The sequence below is a fragment of the Hemiscyllium ocellatum genome, chromosome 28 (genome assembly GCF_020745735.1).
Source record: "Hemiscyllium ocellatum isolate sHemOce1 chromosome 28, sHemOce1.pat.X.cur, whole genome shotgun sequence".
Taxonomy (NCBI): Eukaryota; Metazoa; Chordata; class Chondrichthyes; order Orectolobiformes; family Hemiscylliidae; genus Hemiscyllium; species Hemiscyllium ocellatum.
Genome location: NC_083428.1, coordinates 10,273,370 through 10,292,007, shown reverse-complemented (window position 1 = coordinate 10,292,007; position 18,638 = coordinate 10,273,370). Strand labels below are relative to the sequence as shown.

The following is an 18,638-nucleotide window of genomic DNA, read 5'->3' as shown; positions in this document are numbered from 1 at the left end:
CACTTTCAAGGTCCCCTCCAAGTCACTCACCATTGGAAACATATCGTTGTTCCTTTGCTGTTGCTGGGTCAAACTCCTGGAACTTCCTGCCGAAGGGCATTGTGGGTAAACCCACAGCCAGCGGACTGCAATAGTTCAAGAAGGTAACTCACCAGCACCTTCTCAAGGGCAACTAGGGATGGGCAATAAATACTTAGCCAGCCAATGACACCCACATCCCATCAATGAATAAAAACAAACCAAACTATCCACTGTGTGAAAAGTTTACTCACATTCGATTTGCTCTTTTTTACAAATCATTTTTAGTCCACATTCTCTGGTTCTTGATCTTTTTATGAGTGGGGTACAGATTCACTCCTTGGAGCTTAACTCTTGAAGGAGAGATCAGAGTCGAGAGTATGGTGCTGGAAAGGCCCTTCCTGACGAAGGGCTTATGCCTGAAACGTTGATTCTCCTGCTCCTCAGATGCTGCCTGACCTGCTATGCTTTTTCAGCACCACACTCTCTCTGCTTAACCCTTGAAATCAAGATATCATTCTGCTCAGCGTACTGGAGATTACGAGATGGGGAGCTGTGGTAACCACAAGTTATGTTAAGGTAGTTGATGGCATTACTAGTATAACTACTAGACTGTTAATCCAGAGACCCTGCTGTAAGAGTCTTACAGCACAGAAACAGATCCTTCAGTCCAACTCATCCATGCCAACTAGCTTTCCCAAACTAATCTAGTCCCATTTTCCCACATTTTTCCATATTCCTCTGTACCTTTCCTATTCATGTACCTGCCCAAATGCCCTTTAAGTGCTGTAACCGTAGCTGCATCCACCACTTTGTCTGGCAGTTCATTCCACATTTGAACCACTCTCTGTGTGAAAGCATTGACCCTCAGTTCCCTTTTAAATCTTTCTCCTCTCACCTTAAACCTATGCACTCTAGTTTTGAACTCCCCCATCTTAGGGAAAAAAAACCTTGGTTATTCATCTCATCCATGCTCCTCATGATTTTATAAACCTCTCAAGGTCACACCTCAACCTCCTATGCTCCAGTGAAAAAAGTCCCAGCCTATCTAGTCTCTCCTTATAACTTAAATCCTCCAGAGCCAGCACCGTCCTAGCCAATGTTTTCTGCACTCGCTCCAATTTAATAAGGTTCTTCCAAGAACAGTTCAACCAGAACTGCCCACAGTATTCTCAGAATGGCCTCACTCACAATCTCAACATGGTGTCCCAACTCCTATATTCACTGATCTGAGCAATGATCAGTGTGCTCAATGCCTTCTTAACCATCCAATGTACCTGAACCCTTGGGTGTCTGTTTGACAATACTGCCCAGGCTCAACATTAGACACCCTCCAGTCCTCCACATATGGAACACAGACAGCCCATTTATCATGGCCACCTTCACAACAGCAATCCATCAATTTGTGACGTGTATTTAATAATACATAAATAAATCAAAATATACATTTTCTAATGAAAGCATTAAAGGTTTATTTCTTCATGGCTCAACTTAAAATATATAATCACAATATTTAATAAATAGTGCACAAAAATACAGGTTCTTTGACAGGTTATATAAAAACATTTACATTGATCTTCTATTGTTGGTTGAGTCTATTGCTACATCGCCAGTCTATCACCTACAGGTTATAGCTTTGGCACCCAAGGTCAGAGTTAGCTGGTAACCTGGGCCTTCCTTTATTGGCAGTGGTGATAGGCCAGCCCTCAGGCATGCTGATATTTCGCAAGCTCCTTTGTGTCAGAGTACCTAAAATGCAGAGAATTGAGAGGAGAGAAAGATAGAGAGAGAGACACACAGAGAGAGACACAGAGAGAGACACAGAGAGAGACACAGAGAGAGAGAGAGGACTTAAGAGGGAGCAAGTTTAGGCAAGTATTTTAAAAATAAAACAAATAGGTTTCAAGACCATTTTAAAGTTAAGGAACAGAAATGACTGAGACAGAATAGGGGACATTTTGGAGGCAGGAACAGAAATCTCAGAATATAACAAATAGGAGCTGAGTTGGCCTTTGACCCTTTCAGACTTCTCTATGCTTCAACAGGATCATGACTGATCTTCTAACTCAACTTTACCGTCCCGAATATCCCCATACTCCTCTGTTCTTTCAGTCTGAATACTCATTCGGAATATAGTCAGTGATGGAGCTTTGCTGGGGGAAGAATTTCAAAGTATTGGAAGTCTTTAGTGGCAGGGAGTCTTCCTCATCTGCTTCTGAAAAGGCTGACCCTCAATCTGAGGACAGATCAGAAATAACTCTAGGGAGCTCGCAAATGGGATTTCTGCTGGGAATCGGATCTGGCTCCCATTTACTGCCAGTTCCCCGGAGCCCTGCTGGGTGAGTGAGTGATTAACTCCCAAGGGAGGAGAAATGATGGCAACAGTGGCAATTCCGATTCTCATACACCGACCACACTTTAGGGCAGGTTTCACTCAACAAGATGGCTTTGGCTGACTGTCTTACTTCTCTGTAACCAGACAACACCCAACCTGCTTTTTACCCCTACTTTCACTAACTTGTGGGCACAAAAGTAAATTATGGCAGTGATCTAACAATAAACCAATGATCAGGACTCTGTGGATTTGTGGTGCAGCAAACCAATAACCTTCACTATAGTCATTGAGTGCTTATCAACATTATGGTGATATTTTGTACAAGATAACGGAAAGTCTGTATTATTAAAACAGAAACACTGACATCAACTGTCTTTACTTCACAATCCTGATAGGAGTCAAGATGTTTTCCTTGGATTCTTCTGGGAATCGCCACAGAATTCAAGACTTGCCCTTTTCCAGTGAAAACTCACTCGACTTGACTATACAGGCTGAAATGAGCATTGTCGGGGAGTCGACCTCATCCCGGGGTTTGTTAAAGTTGCTCCCGCTGGACTTACTCCTGCTGTTGTCTGCAGTCGGTGCTATCGGCAGGCTCCTGGCTACGTCTGAGCCCACCAAACAGCAGCAGAGCAACTTGAAGAAGGCCCCTCGCATCTCCCTGCTGGACAGGGTGTAAATGATGGGGTTCAGGGCCGAGTTCAGCACCGCTAGGGCAACGGACCAGTCTGCCTTGTAGAGGATGTTGCACTGCTTGGGACTACAGGCGACATCCAGCATCAGGAAGATGAAGAGAGGGGACCAGCAGGCTATGAAGACACCCACGACGATCATCACTGTGCGCAGGAGAGCCATGGCCCTCTCCGACTGGCTGCCCTTGGTGTTCTTCCTCACCTTCATCTTGCGGCTGCTGGAGCTGACCAGCCGGTAGATGCGGACATACAAGATCACAACGGAGAACAAGATGGCGGTTAAGATGGTGATGCAAAAGGCCACATAGCTTTTGGCAAACAGTGGTAGCATGGTCGAACAGGACTGGAGTCTGTCGATGCAGCTCCATCCAATTTGCGGCAAGAGCCCTAGGAGAATGGAGATCATCCAGCAAGCACCCAGCAGCAGGAAAAGCCTGTACTGCTTCTTAGAGTCATACGGTCTCATTTTTACCATGGTCATGTGCCTTTCAATGGCAATCGCCAACAAACTGAAGGTTGATGCACACAAGGCAACAAACATACTGCCTTCCCTGATGAACCATTCTGCCGGTGTCAGGGTCAGGGTGCGGTGTCCAGACATGAGGATGTTAAATACATAAGTCACCCCGGCCAAGAGATCTGAAAGGGCAAGATTCCCGATTAAATAGTACATCTGTGTGTGAAACTTCTTGTTTTTCCAAATAGCCACAAGCACCATCAGATTCTCAATGACAATCAATATACAGGCCAGGAGGAAGACTGCAGTCTTGGCACTGCTGGAAACACCCTCTGTCCTGTTGAATAATCTTCCTGTAAAGTTATAATGCCTGATGATGGTCTCATCCCCCTCATAGTCACTGAACAAAGCCATTGCTACCACTGAGTTACCAGGAATGTCCCAAAGACACTGGCCAGTGTCTACTCTGCGTACTGAAGCATTTTAAACAATAGAGGGCGCTGTCAGTACGTCTGGCCCAGTTCACTGTTGGAGTCTGTCCAAGGAGGAGCTGGGGAATCACACATCGATTTTCAGACAACCTCTTCAATTGGAGTCTCTAACCTGGGGAAAATATGTAAAAAGTTGTGTTAAGACAAAATGTCAGATCTTTGTAATGCCAAAAGTTCAATGTTTCAGAATCCACAATTAAAATGATTAACTAGTGCAAGGAAAACTACGTAAACAGTGCAACTGTTATGGACTAAGCCAGATCACTCAAAACATTCTTAAGCAGGCAGCCCTAGACCTAGCTTTACAATTTGTTTCAGTAAGTGTACAGTGAAAATTACTCGGAGTACGATAGCTAGGTTGTCTACTAGATCTTAAGTTAAAAATCACACAACACCAGGTTATAGTCCAACAGGTTTAATTGGAAGCACTAGATTTCAGAGCGCTGCTCCTTCATCAGGTGGTTACAACCTGGTGTTGTGTCATTTGTAACTTCGTACACCCCAATCCAACACCAGCATCTCCAAATCATGACTAGATTTTAAAACAGACAAAAAAATTACACATTGAAACACAAAGGACAGAATAAAGAACCCCTCCAGAACTCAACCTATCCACTTAGACTTAATTATGATGTTCTGAATACACACAATAGTCCCAATCAGCAAACTCCCTTTAAAACCCAATATAACTGGAACACATGCTTCCAGGTTGAAGTTGAAGGGCAGAAAGAGAGAGAGTTTCCGCACAGCTCCCTGTTGAACTTCCCAGTTCAAGACTGAACTAAAACTGCTCATTTCAGCTCAGCTAGAGAGCTGACCACGCCCCTTTCATTACAAAGGTCACTTCTAAAACATGACCACTTTGGCTTGAACTCTCATCTGTTTACATATAAACAAAAGGCCTCTCAAAATCCTTTTCATCTCTGCACAAAACCAGACTGATCGGAGCCCGGCCTGGATTATTACCCCTCTGAAAAAAAATCAAGGACAGAGTCTCCTGGAGCCAAGGAACAGCTTTTAGACAAAAAAGGGACTAGCTTTGTGACACAATGAACACCCAAAACTCTTTGAACGCAAGATTTCTCACACATTTCATAACATGGCCCCAAGTGGGAATCGTACTCCATGATCTATTTCTTTTAAAGTTAATTCATTCAGATGTATTATGATTCCCTCTATAGCCTGGCTCAGAGGTGAGGACGCTACCACTGCACCAAAAAATCCCCTACCATTCACCTGGATGAACAAAAAGGTGACATTACCACTGTATCCACCTATCCCAAGCTATACATTGAGATAGTCCCCAAAGGTAACAATCACAGCGGAGTTGGTGGGTTGCTCTATGCATTGTATACCACTGTCTTTACTCACATCTTATTCAACAAGAGACAACATGTTGGTCAGCTCCAAAAACAAACACAGAGAATGCTGGGAAAAGTCAGTAGCAGCATCTGTGGAGAGAAGTAAGAGCTGACCTTTCCAATCCAATATGGCTCTTCCTCAGAACCTGACCAAACTGAGACTCAGCAATTCATCTGTTCAAACACTGGGATCCCTTGAAAACTAACCATTGTCCACTCTGAGACCAGGGCTGCCCAATCTGAGAACAGCAACCCCAATAATACCCCACAGCCCTCCTGGCACTGTCCCATCAACACAGCATTTCCCCCAATTCCAATACTTTTATAAAACTAATATGTCAAAAAAAAATATTTGTTTTAACTACCTAGAGGCAGGAAAACTTCAATCTTTAAAAAGTGGATGGGCACTTGAAATGGCATAATACTCAAGGCTATTGGCTAAGTGTTGGAAAGTAGGTAGTGTAGGTAGCTGATGATTTGTTTTAGTCAGTGCAGACTGAATGGGCTGAAGGGCCTTTCTTGTACAGTATGATTCTGATTCCATAAATACCTCAATGAATGCTCAGCAGAATGATCAGGTAATTAACCTTTAACTTGGAAGATAATTTCTTTAATATGGTCAACCTTATTAACACTCAATCCTGTAATCTGCTGTCAATGAAGGTCACTTCCTTGCTGAATACATTATAGCATCTGACTCAACATATTTGACTTCAAGTCCATACACACTGTAACATCCTATGTCCCATTACTTGAGAAAGCAGCTCACTAATGAACAAATATGTAGGAAACATTAAAATGAATTAAATTAAACAAATGCAGAGAAACATTTCTTTCAGAGGATTCTGTGGCCTTGGAACCCTGTACTTCAGAAGGTTCTGGAAGTGGGATCACTGAATATCTTCAAGGTGAAAGTCGAGAAATTTTTGGTAGGCAAAGAAATCAGAGGTAATTGGACTAAATGGAAGTTTGGAATTTGGAACACAGACAGATCTTATTGAATGATGGAGCAGACTTGGAGGGCCAGATGGTCTACTTCAGTTCCTAATTCACATGTACATATGAAATGACTCTCAATGCCCCTACTAGGCGAGGAAGTACTTTTGAAGTGCAGGAGGCACAATAGGCAATTCATACACAGCAAGGACCCATATATAGCAATGCAATAGTGGACAGATAATGCCTTCTTAAATGTTGATTAGGAGATAAGTTTAGCAATAACTCCAGGGAGCCCACCTCCATGATTCTTCAAAACTTTGCCATAGAATTTGTTATGTATCCTCAAGAAGATACATGGGAGCCTTGAATTAACATCTCATTGAAGGACATAAAATCGTCTAAAGTAGAATCTTGTGGATCCCCCTAGAATTGCAGATATTTTTGATCAACCTCTTCCCTCTGGAGGATGTGAGACTTGAACATAGGCTAAATTATGGACGCTGTGCCACAACAGCCCTGGCATTCCCAAGTCCTAATCAGGCCTGAGTCTACACAGCTTCCAAGATTGGGTATTTACAGACTAGTATAGCTATTGGCTTGAACTAGTATAGCAGGACTTGTCTAGGATTGAATGCAAGACCTCTCACACTTTAACTCATAATATGGTCCCAAATGGGAATCATACTCCATGATCTATTTCTTTCAAAGATAATCTACTCAGATGTATTATGATTCCTTCTATAGCCTGGCTCAGAGGAGAGGACACTACCACTGCACCACAAAAATCCCCTATCATTTGCCTGGATGAACAAAAAGGTGACATTACCACTATCTCCCCCTACTGAGATAGTCAGCAAAGGTAACAGTTACAGTGGAGTTAGTGGGTTACTCTATCCATTGTACACGGTCTTTAGTCGCATCTGACACAATAAGTGATTTTGAGACAAAATTCTGTTAATACAGAATTGTTTCCAGCATCTGGAAAGAGTAAAGGTGCCCTGGAATCTTTGTCAGAATTGAGTTCTGACTAGGGGCTACATTTGAAACAATCTGTCTCTCCAGCAGTTAACTAACCTGCTGACTACATGCAATATCTTCAGACTTTATTTCAGGTTTGTTTTTAAATCTCAACTAAGGCTTGACAGCTGAATCTCAACACTAATAATTTCCCAAATTATAATATTTGAAAAATTGAACCATGCACTTCAAAAAACAATAATAGTTCTTAAAGCAGGGATTATATTGTGGTCTTGGTGCCTATCCAAGTTAATTTTCATTATATATGACAACGCTTCTAGTTGTGTTTTGGTACAACTGAGCATTACCTCTCCAATTCTAAAACACCATTACATTTTATATGGTTTTTATACTACAAAGTTCATGCCAATTGAAATGTGCCTTCACACCAGCATAAGCTGCTTAATGTCATCCAGATATGACACTAGAATTGAAGCCATGTGCAATGTTGAAGAGGTTCAGACAAGGCAACTCAATGAAGATTGAACAGAAAGAAAATCTGCTGTTGGCACTCAGCGTGTGGAGAGGAGAAGAGAATTCATGATTCCACTGGGGGAAATATTGTAGGTATAATTGGTCAGAGATTAGCACTGCTGCCTCACAGTGCCAGGGACCTGCATTCGACTCTACCCTCAGGTGACTGTCTGTGTAGAGTCTGCACATTCTCCCTGCGTCTGCCTGGGTTTCCTCTGGGTGCTCTAGTTTCCCCCCACAGTGCAAAGATATGCAGGTTAGGTGGATTTCCCATGGTATGCCGGGATGAGTAGGCCAGGTAGATTAGGCATGAGAAATACAGGGATGGGGTAGGGGAGTGTGTCTGGGTGAGATGCTCTTCAGAGGGTCACTGTGGACCTGAATGGCCTGTTTTCACACTGTAGGAATTTTATGAATAAGTGAAACGAGAAGAGGGCACACAGAAGGTAAGTCTGTAGCACAGTGGAAAGCAGGAGAGATTAAATAACTAAAGATTTCACGAAGCAAGGCCAAAGGGAGCGATAACAGGACCAGTAAAGAAACAAAATATACACCTAGAGTTGTTGTGAATGGTGGGATGCTGAATCCATCTGAAAGGACATTAAAATGAATAAGAGAAGGAAAGCATCATTTATTCCACACTTTTTTAATCTTTCTAATATCTACAAGCTCTGACCAAAGAGGCTTAAGGTGAAACATGAAACTTGTTTAGTTCTTCAAGGAAACTACTCAGGTGGCTGAGTAATTGTAGTATTTTCTGTTTCTAGTTTTGGATTTCGGCTTGCACATGGCTACAGTGGTTTAGTGTCCACAACATTCTGCTTTCGTGTTAGCAAGGTTTTACCAGAGCCGAGTCTAGTTAGGCATTCAGTTCTCTTCAAGCGTTTCATTGCACCGCTGTTTGGACAAGTGCAAGCAGAGCTATACATAACATGCTGTTGTTAAATGACGTCAAGCTGATAATGATTTCAAACAAGTAGCCAGATCCAACCACAATAAATTGCTCAGAGTCTTTTACAGTTTCACACTCAACTAAAATCACAATTTGATAGCTTGCAAATGAAAAATGCAACCAACACATCAAGGGGATGTCTGGTGCTGCAAATGGGGAGAGTTTAGGGTTGTGGGAATAAGGAAGTCATTCTGTAGACTGGAATCTCAAAGTGCACAGAATACTGAGAAATATAAGTTACACTACAGAACCAAATAGTAAGTTGATTTAGTAAAGTCAGAGGCAGAGGAAAAGCAATTAAGTTAAAACAAGTTTTACTCTGCAAATATGTGAGTGCACGGAGTGTGGTAGAAAAGGTTGGTGTATTGCAGATGACAAACACCAATGGAGAAATATAATGTTGTAACTATAACAGAGACCTAACTCAAAGCAAGGCAGGACTAGGTGAGAAAAAAAAATATTGTTTAGAATATGTTCAGGAAAATAAGAACAGCAGAAAGGGAGAGGTAGTGACAGTGATTAAGGAGAGCGAAAGACAGTGGAGTGGACATCCTGGAGGGCAGAATCAAATTGGTTAGAGCAGAGGAATGAAAAACACTGCTCAGAGTATCTATAGGTCACAAACAAGCTGTCGAGAAACAATTTTGCACAGATATTTCAGAGAGGTGTGCAAACATAATATAGCCATTACAATGTATTTTTAATTATCCAAATATAGAGTTAGAAAGTAGTGGTGCAAAAGCTAAAGAAGGAAAGATTCAAGAACATGCTCATGAGAACTTTTTAAAGCAATATGTTCAGTCCAATGAGAAAGGGAATATTAGATTAGATTACTTACAGTGTGGAAACAGGCCCTTCGGTCCAACAAGTCCACACCGACCTGCCGAAGCGCAACCCACCCCCACATTTACCCCTTACCTAACACTACGGGCAATTCTGCATGGCCAATTCACCTGACCCGCACATCTTTGGACTGTGGGAGGAAACTAGAGCACCCGGAGGAAACCCACGCAGACACGGGGAGAATGTGTAAACTCCACACAGTCAGTCGCCTGAGTCGGGAATTGAACCCGGGTCTCAGGTGCTGTGAGGCAGCAGTGCTAACCACTGTGCCACCGTGCCGCCCACATTGCTAGATATGATTCTTGGGAATGACATAGGCCAAGTGGATTGGGTCTCAAGAAGAGACCATTAATGAAGTCATGATCATTGTATTATAACGTTTAGGTTGGTTATCAAAAAGGATAAGGAACAAACCAGTGAGAATAACGAGCTGGGGGAAAGCCAACTTCAAAAGGTGTAAGAATGACGCTGACCCTGCAGAATCAGAGTCAAAAGTTGACAGATAATCGAACAACGTAATGTCTTTAAAGGTGAAATGTTTCGGTTACAGTCATAGCAGATTCCTACAGAAGGCAAAGAGATCAAGAGCTCCCTGGAATGACAAAAGACACAGTGATTGAGATGAAGAACAAACAAAGAAAAGCTATGCTTAGACCAGATGTCAGATGGATAATAAAACTAAAAAGCAGACAAAATATGGTACGTTGAGAGTGGCATTGAAAAAACAAACAAGAGAAGCAACAGGAAGGGCTAGTAGCTAACACAAAAAGAAACCCAGAAGTCTTGTTTTGAGTTTAAATTGTTAAAGGTGGTAAACAGTAAGACTGGGATCAAAAGGAGATTTATACTTGGAGGCAAAACTGTGGCAGTAAATTGTATATTAAACATTTAAAAACAGTTGGACAAGTACATGGATGGGAAGGGTTTAGGGGGATATAGGCTAAACGTGGGCAACTAGAACTAGCTGAGTGGGCACCATGGTCAGTACAGTTCAATTTGGGCCGAAGGGCCTGTTTCCATGCTGTTTTACTCTATGACTCTAATACTTTGCATCAATCTTCAGCAAGGAAAAAGATGCTGCATGGGTCACAGTAAAAGAAAAGCTGGTTTAGACAGTCACAAGGTTTCCAGTTGATAGGCAGGGAGGTACAAGATAGGCTGTCTGTAATCAACGCTGACAAGGCTCTAGAACCAGATGAAATATATTAAAGAATAGTGAGAGAGGTGAGAATGAAAATTGCAGTCAGTAGCCACCATTTTCTAATCTTACTTAAACTCTTGAGTGATGCCACAGCACTGGAAAATTGCAAATATTACACCCTTGCTCAAGAAAAAGAAAATTCCAACAATCTTGGTGGTTGAGAAGCTTCCAGAAGCAATAATTCAGGGTAAAATGAATAGTCACATTGGGACTAGCACAGATTTATTTAACTGTTTAATATTTAACTAATTTGTATATTCTTTGATGAGATAACAAAAGTGGGTTGGTGAGGATAATGCTGTAAATCTGTTCTACATGCAGTCCAAAGGCTTCTGACAAAATGCCATACACAGACTTAACAGCAAATTGGAATTCAGGGAATAACAGGGATAATAGCATCATGGATACAAAATGGTCTGAGAGACAGGAAACAGATCAGCGGTTAGTAGATTTTCTTTCAGACTCGGGAAAGGTTTACAGAGGATTTCTTCCAGGCTTGAAATTAGTGTTTTTGCTTATCCTGAGACAGACTGATGAGTTTGGTGTACAGGACACAATTTCAAAAAATTTGGATTATACAAAGCATTGTGGACCATAAGCTGTAGAACATTAAAGGGTCATTGACCTTGGATTCAAATGGACTTGCCTCAAACACAATGGCGACATGAGCAGATCAGAGGCTAGGAATATTGCAATGAGTAACTCACCTCCTGACTCCCTAAAGCCTACAAGGCACAAATCAGGTGTGTGATGGATATCCACACTTGCCTAGATAGGAGCAGCCCCAATAACACTCAAGAAACTTGACATCATCCAGGACAAAGCTGGATGCTTGACTGGCACCACATTCACAAGCATCCATTGCCTTCACCACCGACACTCAGTAGCAGCAGTGTGTACTATCGACAAGATGCACTGCAGAAATTCACCAAACCTCCTCAGAGAGCACCTTTCCAAACTTCCAACTAGGAGGATAAGGAAAGCAGATATTTGGGTACGCCATAGTCTGCAAATGCCCCTCCAAGCCACTCACCATCCTGACTTGGAAATACATTGCTGTTCCTTCGCTGTCACTGGGTCAAAATCCTGGAATTCCCTCCCTACGTGCATTGTGGGTACCTGTACAGCAAGTGAACTGCAGTAGTTCAAGAAAACAGCTCACCTCCACCTTAACTAGGGACGGGCAATGAACACTCACCAGCAAACGATGCCCACATCCCACAAATGAACAAATAAAAACAAATACAGATTATTGATAAAGGAGAATGAGTGACAGACAGAATTTCATGCAGAGATGTCAACGGGGGCGGTACCAGGGGACTGGAGAATAACGAATGTTGTGCCCCTGTTCAAAAAGGGAATAGGGATAACCCCGGGAATTACAGGCCTGTTATTCTTACTTTGGTGGTAGGCAAAGTAATGGAAAGGGTACTGAGGGATAGGATTTATGAGTATCTGGAAAGACACTGCTTGATTAGGGACAGCCACCACAGATTTGTGAGGGGTAGGTCTTGCCTTACAAGTCTTATTGAATTCTTTGAGGAGGTGATCAAGCATGTGGATGAGGGTAGAGCAGTGGATGTAGTGTACATGGATTTTGGTAAGGCATTTGATAAGGTTCCCCATGGCAGGCATATGCGGAAAGTCAGGAGGCATGGGATATTGGGAAATTTGGCCAGTTGGATAGAGAACTGGCTAACCGGTCGAAGTCAGAGAGTGGTGGTAGATGATAAATATTCAGCCTGGAGCCCAGTTACAAGTGGAGTTCCGCAGGGATCAGTTCTGGGTTCTCTGCTGTTTGTAATGTTTATTAATGACTTGGATGAGGGAGTCGAAGGGTGGGTCAATAAATTTGCAGACGATACGAAGATTGGGGGAGTTGTGGATAGTGAGGAGGGCTGTTGTCGGCTGCAAAGGGACTTAGATATGATGCAGAGCTGGGCTGAGGAGTGGCAGATGGAGTTCAACCCTGTCAAGTGTGAAGTTGTCCATTTTGGAAGGACAAATAAGAATGCGGAATACAAGGTTAACGGTAGGGTTCTTAATAAGGTGGAGGAGCAGAGGGATCTTGGGGTCTATGTTCATAGCTCTTTGAAAGTTGCCACATAGGTGGATAGAGCTTGTAAGAAGGACTATGGTGTATTAGCATTCATTAGCAGAGGGATTGAATTCAAGAGTCGTGAGGTGATGTTGCAGCTGTACAGGATATTGGTAAGGCCACATTTGGAGTACTGTGTGCAGTTCTCGCCGCCTCATTTTAGGAAAGATGTGGAAGCTTTGGGGAGGGCGCAGAGGAGATTTACCAGGATGTTGCCTCGAATGGAGAATAGGTCGTACGAGGATAGGTTGAGAGTGCTAGGCCTTTTCTCATTGGAACGGCGAAGGATGAGGGGTGACTTGATAAAGGTTTATAAGATGATCAGGGGAATAGATAAGAGTAGACAGTCAGAGACTTTTTCCCCGGATACAACAGAGTGTTACAAGGGGACAAAAAATTTAAGGTGAAGGGTGGAAGGTATAGGGGGAATGTCAGGGATAGGTTCTTTATCCAGAGAGTGGTGGGGGCATGGAATGCACTGCCTGTGGCAGTGGCAGAGTCAGAATCATTGGTGACCTTTAAGCGGAAATTGGATAGGTACATGGATGGGTGCTTAAGCTAGGACAAATGTTTGGCACAACATCGTGGGCTGAAGGGCCTGTTCTGTGCTGTATTGTTCTATGTTCTAAGTGATTATTTTGGTACAAAGAACACAGAGAGTCAAATAAGTTAATGGGGGTGCAATTCTAAATGGGCTGCAGGATCAGTCGGCCTGGGTCAATTGGTACATAAATCATTGAAGTTGACAGGACAAGTTGAGACAGTGGCTCATAAAGCAGACAACATCCTGGGCTTTATTAGTAGGAACACAAAATACAAAAGGAGAGCTACGCCAAACTTATAGAAAACACAGTGTCACCCTCAGATGAAGTATTGCATCCAGTTCCAGGTAACACATTTTGGAGAGGACGTGATAGCATTAGAGAGAAAGTGCAAAAATGATTCATTGGTTGTATGGACATGTTGGAGAATATTAGACTGTTTTCCTGAGAGAAGAGCAACTGCACTGCAGCCCCACCCCCACACCCCATTTAAACTCTCATCCCCACACACCCCCCGCCACACACACACACACACACACACATTCCTGATGAAGGGCTTATTCCCAAAACATGGGTGCTCCTGCCCCTCAGATACTGCCTGACCTGCTGTGCTTTTCCAGCACCACCCTTTTTGACTTTGAGTCTCCAGCATCTGGCGTCCTCACTTTCTCACAGTTTTGATAAATAGATTCAAAACCATGAGGGGTCCAGGCAGGCTGGAAAAGGAAAAACAGGGCCAGAGGAGACCGTTTTCTGATATTTGACAAAGGAAACAATGGAGACATGAGGAAGGATGCTTTCTCACAGTGAGCATTCAGCAGCTGGAATATAAAAATGTGATGGAGACAGATTCAACCGAAGCAGTCAGGAAGGAATTGGATTATTATCTAAGGCAGATGAACCTGCAGAATTACAGGGAGGAAAGGGGTTGGGGTCTATCGTGGTATGATTCTGTTTAATGTTCTTTTAAATCTATTTTATTTCTAACATTAAAAGCTGAATGATCCGTTTTCTCTCTGGTTGACCCTCTATGATGCTAGATTACGATTTGATGTTCTTTCCATTATTTGCATCACAAAACTGACTACACTTTAAAAAAAAACTAGAGTCATTCTAGTACAGAAGGAGGCCATTTGGCCAATCGAGTCTACACTCTGTCCGTCTGGAGATATCCAGTCAGACCCATTGCCCTGCTCTAGTCCTAATGACCCTGCAAGACTATTTCCCATTTCATTCCTCCCACGAAAGCAAAGCGTTTGTGAAGGTACCATAGTTGGGAAAGGCGCTAGATAAATGAAAATCTTGCCTCCAGTTCTGCGGTGCAGTCGCGAAAGGCGCGGGTCAGCATAAAGGCGGGTAGCCTCTAAAAATAGAAAGCGCTGAAGAAACTCAGCAGGTCTGGCAGCATTTGTGGAGAGAGAAGAAGATTTAACGTTTCGGCTCTGTTTCTCTCTCCACAAATGTTGAGTTTCTCCAGCACTTTCTGTCTGTTTTGTTTCAGATTTCCAGCATCCGTAATATTTTGCTTTTATTAACAGACACGAGCGGGCATCTGCCTTCGAGTATTCATCCAACGCTGCTTTCCTGTGGATTTCCACTCCGTTTCTCATGGCGTGAAGTGGCATCGTGTTGGGGCAACTTTCAACTGGGAATTTGAGTGGGATTGGGAAAAGTGACAACGTGTCCCAGGCAATTGAGGGAGAAGCAGTTTTAGAGAGGGAGCGGCTCCACTTATTACTGTGCGATGGAAAATGACCGGCTCTTGCAAAAACAAAAATGTGGGATTTCTCAACACGCTGTACCCTGAGATCTGCATTAACCAGGCGAAGTAACCAGGCACTTTCACCACTATTAGTGATGTTACAGTACCATCACAAAACACACACATGGAAATGAATTCGTTCGGCACCAGTATTAGGGTCAGGGACCTTTGAGACTTACTCCGCCTTTTGAGGACCGGTAATTCTAAACTCTCTTTAACCGTCAGCCGCTTGAGGAAAGTTCTAGCATCGAGCAGCTAAGATAGAGTCCTGGAAAGTATTTTGTCCCCAGCACCGCCTTCACTGTCTCTCCTCAGTTTCCCCAGCTCACTTCTGTCTCCTTATGGAGTAATTTCCCTCACTTTCACCTCTCTTACTTCCCCTTTTATCTGTCCGCGTGTATGTGTGTGTGTGTCTATCCCTCCCTAATACTGTGCCTATGTCTCTATCTGTCGCGATTTCCTCCTCGGTCTATTCCTCACCTTTCTGTTCTGGCCTGTGCCTCTCTCTCTGTTTGCGTGTGTGTATCTGGCTTTTTTTTTCCCTTCACGATAATGTTAATCCCTACAAAGGCACGAACTTTACCGGCCAAGAGAAGATAATTAAATGCATCTACTGTTTAGAGTTTTATCCGACTTCTCTGCTCTGACACCTGCACTTATAGCACCCCATTTATCTTCCAGTAAAATTAAAGTTAGGTATATTGCAACAACTGGAGAGTGCTTTGTAGCCAGCCCGCTGCTAATAAGTTCAGACGTACCTGAAGAAAGTTGCACTATGAACGCTGCTTCAGAACTGTCGAGAGGCGACCAAACACTTTTCTTAAAGTCTGTTGGTTACAATAGGGATCACTGTGAGTACAAGCACACTCACTCCAGGTAGTTTGGAGCCGCCAAAGTGCTGCTTTTCTCGTCCTCTGGTTGTGGAGTCGCGGTCAAATTAAATGCCTCACTTGGGTTTTGAGCAGTTTCCTGTTCACAGGAGCAGGGACCGCAGTGAATAATTGTAAAGGATGCACGTCAGCCGTTTCTTATTCTGTCTGAAGGGGGCGGGACATCCCATGCGAGCAATCCTCAAAACAAAACACAGCCCCACTCATCAAAACACAGCCCAACCATTTCGGTTTCAGGTATTCACTCAGGACACTGTTCATCTCCAGCCCAGAGCCCTGTGAATAGTTAAACGCGCCTTCCAGTGAAATGCTTACTTCCTGCAGGAGAAACTTTGAAAATAAAGCTGTGGCTCTGACTACTCAGACACTGGGATCTGGTTTCAAGTGTCCCTTCAGAATCTGAGCAAGGCAGGCAGTGCCGGAGGGAGGGAGTGCTGCACTGTCTGACATGTTCTCTCCCAGTTTGGGTAGCTGTTAAACAACTCCTTGCCATCATTTTTACAAAAGAGGCTGAGGTGATTGAGGGGGAGGTGGGAATGTGGGTCAGTGAGATGTCTCCCCATCCATCGTGTTAGATGCATTAGTCAGAGAGAAATGGGTCTGGGTGGGTTACTCTTCAGAAGGTCAGTGTGGACTTGTTGGGCCGAATGTCCTGTTCCACACCACAGATAATCTAATCTAATTTAAAGTACCCTGGGCTACATTAATTCTTCAATTGGCATTTTGTGAGACCTTGCTACATATCCTACATCATAAGTGATAAGGGTCGAGAGTGTGGCGCTGGAAGGGCTTATGCCCGAAACATCTCCCTCAGATGCTGCCTGACCTGCTGTGCTTTTCCAGCACCACACTCTTGACTCTGATCTCCAGCATCTGCAGTCCTTCACTTTCTTCATCATAAGTGACAATCCTACAAAAGCTGTAAGGCATTTTGAGATGTCTAGTGATTTAGAATTAGATTTTAGTGTCACATGCATGGGAATGAGATGCTATATAAATGCAAGTCTTTTGTTTTTTAGATTAGATTACTTACAGTGTGGAAACAGGCCCTTCGGCCCAACAAGTCCACACTGACCTGCCGAAGCGCAACCCACCCATACCCCTACATTTACCCCTTACCTAACACTACGGGTAATTTAGCATGGCCAATTCACCTGACCCGCACATCTTTGGACTGTGGGAGGAAACCAGAGCACCTGGAGGAAACCCACGCAGACACGGGGAGAATGTGCAAACTCCACACAGTCAGTCGCCTGAGTCGGGAATTGAACCCGGGTCTCTGTGAGGCAGCAGTGCTAACCATTGTGCCACCATGCCGACCACAAATCATTGAATCCCTACAGGGTGGAAATAGGCTATTCGGCCCATCAATCCATACTGACCCTCAGAAGAACATTCCACCTAGACCCACCCTATCCCTGAAACCCTGCATGTCCCATGACCAGTCCACCTCACCTGCACGTGGGAGGAAATCTGAGCACCAGGAGGAAACACATGGGGAGAATATGCAACTCCACCCAGTCAGTCACCCAAGGTTAAAATCGAACCAGAGACCCTGGCGCTGAGAGGCAGCAGTGCAAACCACTGAGCCATCAGGAATCCTTTGGAGCATCTGGCAGAGACAGGAGGTGCTAAGAGAGTAAGGTGACCTTCCTAATTATAGGAATGTTGATGGCAGTTTTCTAGAAATGCTCATTCAAAGGGACTCCGAAGAGGAATCATATTGAAATGTTAACTCTGTTTCTCTGTCCACAGATGTTGCCAGACCTACAGAGTTTCTCCAACACTTGCAGTTTTTATTTCTGACTTCCAGCTTCCACAATATTATGCTATGAATCAAGACTGGTAATCCAGAACTCGAGGCTAATACTCTGGGGATGTGGGTTTGAAACCCACTGTAACAGATGAGTAAAATTTAAATTAAATAAAAAGCTGATGTGAAAAGCTCGTCTAACGCTGACCATGAAATCACTGCCGATTGATCCAAAAGACCATCTGGTTCACAAATGTCCTTTAGAGAAGAAAATTTACTGTCCTTACCATTTGGCCTACAAGTGACACCAAACCCACAACAAAATGATTAACTCTGAACTGCCCTCTGGGCAATAAATGCTGGTTTAGCTAGCAACAGCCATTCCCCTTGGTGGGGGGAGGGGTGGGGTGGGGGGGTGGGGTGGTGGGAATCTTGTCTGGTCAAGCATTAAATCCCTAAACGTACAATCACAAAATGAGTTGACTTGTTTCCCACGGTGCTGCAAGAAGGATGATATTTGTTGCGTTAGAGGAGTTCCACCCAGCAGGGTCCTTCAGTCTAAGAATAATGGGTAAGCCATTCAGGACTGAGATGTGGAAGAATTTCTTCACTCAGAGAGTTGTGAACCTGTGGAATTCTCTCCCACAGGAAGCTGTTGGGGCCAGTTCATTAGATAGATTCAAGACATGGCCCGAGCAGATAAAGAGACAGCTGGAATGGGAGACCGAAATTGCATGATCATATTGATTGTCGTGCCAAATGTTCTACTCTTGCACTTATTTTCCATGTTTCTATATTTCACGTTGTCAGAAA

The 18,638-nt window shown here is 43.5% G+C and overlaps 1 protein-coding gene across 1 annotated transcript; it reads right to left on the bottom strand.

The window, feature by feature from the left end:
• Nucleotides 1–1,465: 1,465 nt before the first annotated feature.
• Nucleotides 1,466–16,166, bottom strand: LOC132829110 (sphingosine 1-phosphate receptor 3-like). Its single transcript, XM_060846429.1, has 2 exons — nt 15,941–16,166; nt 1,466–4,105 (listed from the first exon to the last, which is right to left on the bottom strand). Exon 2 carries the CDS (start codon nt 3,914–3,916, stop codon nt 2,795–2,797), a length of 1,122 nt encoding a protein of 373 aa, XP_060702412.1. The 5' UTR covers nt 3,917–4,105; nt 15,941–16,166; the 3' UTR covers nt 1,466–2,794.
• Nucleotides 16,167–18,638: the final 2,472 nt, after the last annotated feature.